The sequence below is a fragment of the Stegastes partitus genome, unplaced genomic scaffold (assembly GCF_000690725.1).
Source record: "Stegastes partitus isolate 25-593 unplaced genomic scaffold, Stegastes_partitus-1.0.2 Scaffold324, whole genome shotgun sequence".
In the NCBI taxonomy this organism is placed as follows: domain Eukaryota; kingdom Metazoa; phylum Chordata; class Actinopteri; family Pomacentridae; genus Stegastes; species Stegastes partitus.
The window spans coordinates 389348-392451 of NW_007578055.1; the positions used below are offsets into that span (position 1 = coordinate 389348).

The window sequence follows — 3104 nt, forward strand, 5'->3', positions numbered from 1 at the left end:
TCCAGCTTCTCTTTGATTCAAACAGGGCATCATCTTGGGATTTGGGAACCACCGGTTGACATTTTACACCATTTTCTCGGCTAAACAACTCGTCAATTAATCCGATTATTCAAAAAATATGAAAATAATCATCATCTCTAACTTTAACACTCATTATGTGACGAATCTGTTGAAACTTAAAGTCAAGAAAAAAGACCAGAGAAGCAGCAGAGTTTCTTTTTCCTGTGCATATGTGCTTTTTTTTTTATTGCAATAATACATCTGCATGTTGATATATATTTACACACCCACACACACACTCTCACACACACACACACACACTCACACACATTGCCAATGGTCAGAACAAAACTTTGGACTTTAGAAGCACTGAACACATGACATGAGAAAAAAAACTCCACAAATCAACCACCTGCTGTCTAAATCCGATTCACACTCACACACACACACTTGCATGCTCCCATTCAACAACAACAACAACAACAACAACAGCGCGTCCCTCCAAATCAAAACGTCCTGGACACACGTTTGTTTCCCTGCACATGCACCGCGAGCCGAGCTGGAACCCCCACGCCCCTCCCCCGCAAAAGATCCGCCGAGATAAAGGTTTCGTAGAGTCGATGTTAAAAGTGCAGAATATACATATAGAGTTTTTTTATTTTATTTTAATTTTCTTTAAATTTCTAACACTGATGATGCCATGGCAACACTAGCTAGACCGAACCGTACTGTACGCAACACAGACAGGCCAAACAATCCACATGACACTAACCCGGAACACCTCCATAGCCACAGGGAAGAATCATATACTGATATAGTACGAAATAGACTTATTCTCGTGATATACTGCCTTCTTTCTGTCTATATATACTATTTACAGAACGAGGGGGGGTATACTGTGTATTTAAAGGGTTTACATTTACACATGGAACAGCTTTTTTTTTTTTCTTCTTACAGCCACTACGTTTTCACTAAAAGCCTCGTATAGATTTACATCGTAATATTCCAAATCGGCATTTTTGTCACTTTTGCACGTGTTTCTGCTGCTCGTGAGGATACACACCGTACTGACGATAACTACCTTTAGCAGGACGAGAAATACAACAAATAGTATAGCTAAACACACACGTGGCTTCTAGTTCTTCTTCTTTTTTTTAGGGTAATTTTTTTACGCACAATGCACAAAACAGCACTTTTTTTTTTTTTTTTTTACAATCATCTATTGCAGTTTCTTTACAGATAACAGTTTAATAACAGTACGACTTCCAGTAGTTTGCTGTGATATGTCGATAAGTGTAACAGGTGACGATGAGCACGAGGAGGAGGATTATTCGGTGGTACTGCCGATGGAAACATGCGGAGACGAAGAGGACTTTGTGTGTGTGCTCCTCTTCTCGGACCGGGTTTGTATTATTTAGATAGATAGACGGACGAATGAGCAGACGGGAGGAAGAGCTCTTCTCCTTCTTCTTCACCTCCTCGTCTTCCTCGGTTTGTTTGGCGGGTGGCTCGCAGGTGGCGAGATGTTCGCTTCGGCCCTCCACCTCCTTCTACTCGTAGAAGCTGCGATCACTGAGAAAAGGGAAGAAGCAGAAGCAGAAGGATTTGTGTCCGTTTCCTGCATGTTGTGACCCCAACAACTCACTTCCTATTGAAGGGGGAACCTGTTTAGCAACACCAAGCATCGCGCAGAGAGTTAGAAGTCATCAGCAGGATTTAAGAGGTTAAAAAAAAAAAGAGAAAAAGGGCCAAAATTTGAATTTAAGAAGAGCCGGTGCAAGTCCTGTGCTACCAGAGGCCTGTACTACGAAGCAGGAGTTGAAGTTAGCGAGATAAGTTTGGGTTTAACTTCAGGGCTTCTTACTTAGGATAAAAGATCTACTAACCAATCAGTTCTCCTGGAAAATGGAGTCACCATTCCAGGAAGATCCCACTGAGCTCAGTGTATAGACAGAATAGAATTTCAAGGCCTGTTTCATAATTTAATACGTCTTTGTTTTGCGATAAAATCCTAAGTTTTGCATCTTATAAATTTGCAATCAGCCCACTTACCGGTTTGAATGATGCTTTTATATTTGCCCTTCCAAGACTGTTTAGCAGCGCCAGGGTTACAGCTGAAAGAGTAAAGCTAAAATTGTCTCAGATGCCATAAGAATACATCTAAAATACATAAATTGTTCAGTGATTTTAGTCAGATGTACTCGTGCCAGACATGGGCATGCTGAGGCAATTAAAGCTGCAGTATGCAAGAATTTGGAAAAGGCAAAAAACAAAACAGAAAGAAAAATGCAAAACTTTACAGCCCTACTGCTGCAGTCCTTCCCTTTCTGTTTAAAGCTCCTCCCACCAGACAAATGCACGAGAATAGTCAAGCTTAAAGTAAACATTCACGATTACCTGATCAGTTCAAAAACACCTGTGATTGGCCAAAATCTCCCATCACAGGCTAGATTTCCAAAAGCCTGAACATGGAGCCAAAAGGAGGTGTGGATTTCTGGTTTCCTCTTAGATCAGTATGAAAGTTTTGCCCAATACGGTCAACTCCAGCTTTGCCTTACGATTACACACCGTCTCGTATGTTTTGCCAGCTTTCCTTCTTGACTTTGGCTGCAGCAGCTGTTAGACTATACACTGCTTTCAAATTCCTCATATGGCTTTAGGATCATAGTTTGTTCTAAGTTGACTCAACAATTTGACAACCAGCTTTGTGTGACAGTTGTAGTGAAGCCAGATAATATATCTGTCTATGGTGAACTTGCTTCGTAGCACAGGCCCCTCAGGTCTTTTATTTAACATATAACCTCAGATATTAACATACACAAGCAACAACATTGTTATTAATTTTTTAAAAAAAGTTTGCAACAGTACAATACAGATGAATGGTGGGTAAAACAGCAAGGCTTGCATGACATCAGGAATGTCATGTTAAATAAATAAAATACATTTACAGTTGAACAAGATGATGATGGTAACTGAAGGGGTAAACTCATGCTATGTAAGATAAACTAACTGACAAAAATCAAGGTATTTATCTGATGAAAGGGATGTAAACATGGAAGGTCAAAGGGCAGGTTAAAGAGACTTTAAGGCCGGACTATTTAGAT

At 40.2% G+C, this 3104-nt stretch overlaps 1 protein-coding gene across 1 annotated transcript in view; it reads right to left on the reverse strand.

Annotated features, from left to right (window-relative positions):
• Positions 1–266: 266 nt before the first annotated feature.
• LOC103358660 (vesicle-fusing ATPase) overlaps positions 267–3104 on the reverse strand; it is a 24750-nt gene continuing 21912 nt past the window's right edge. The window contains exon 19 of the mRNA XM_008283711.1: positions 267–1572. Coding sequence (XP_008281933.1) covers positions 1551–1572 — 22 coding nt within the window. The 3' untranslated portion in view covers positions 267–1550. The remainder of the gene's footprint in view (positions 1573–3104) is intronic.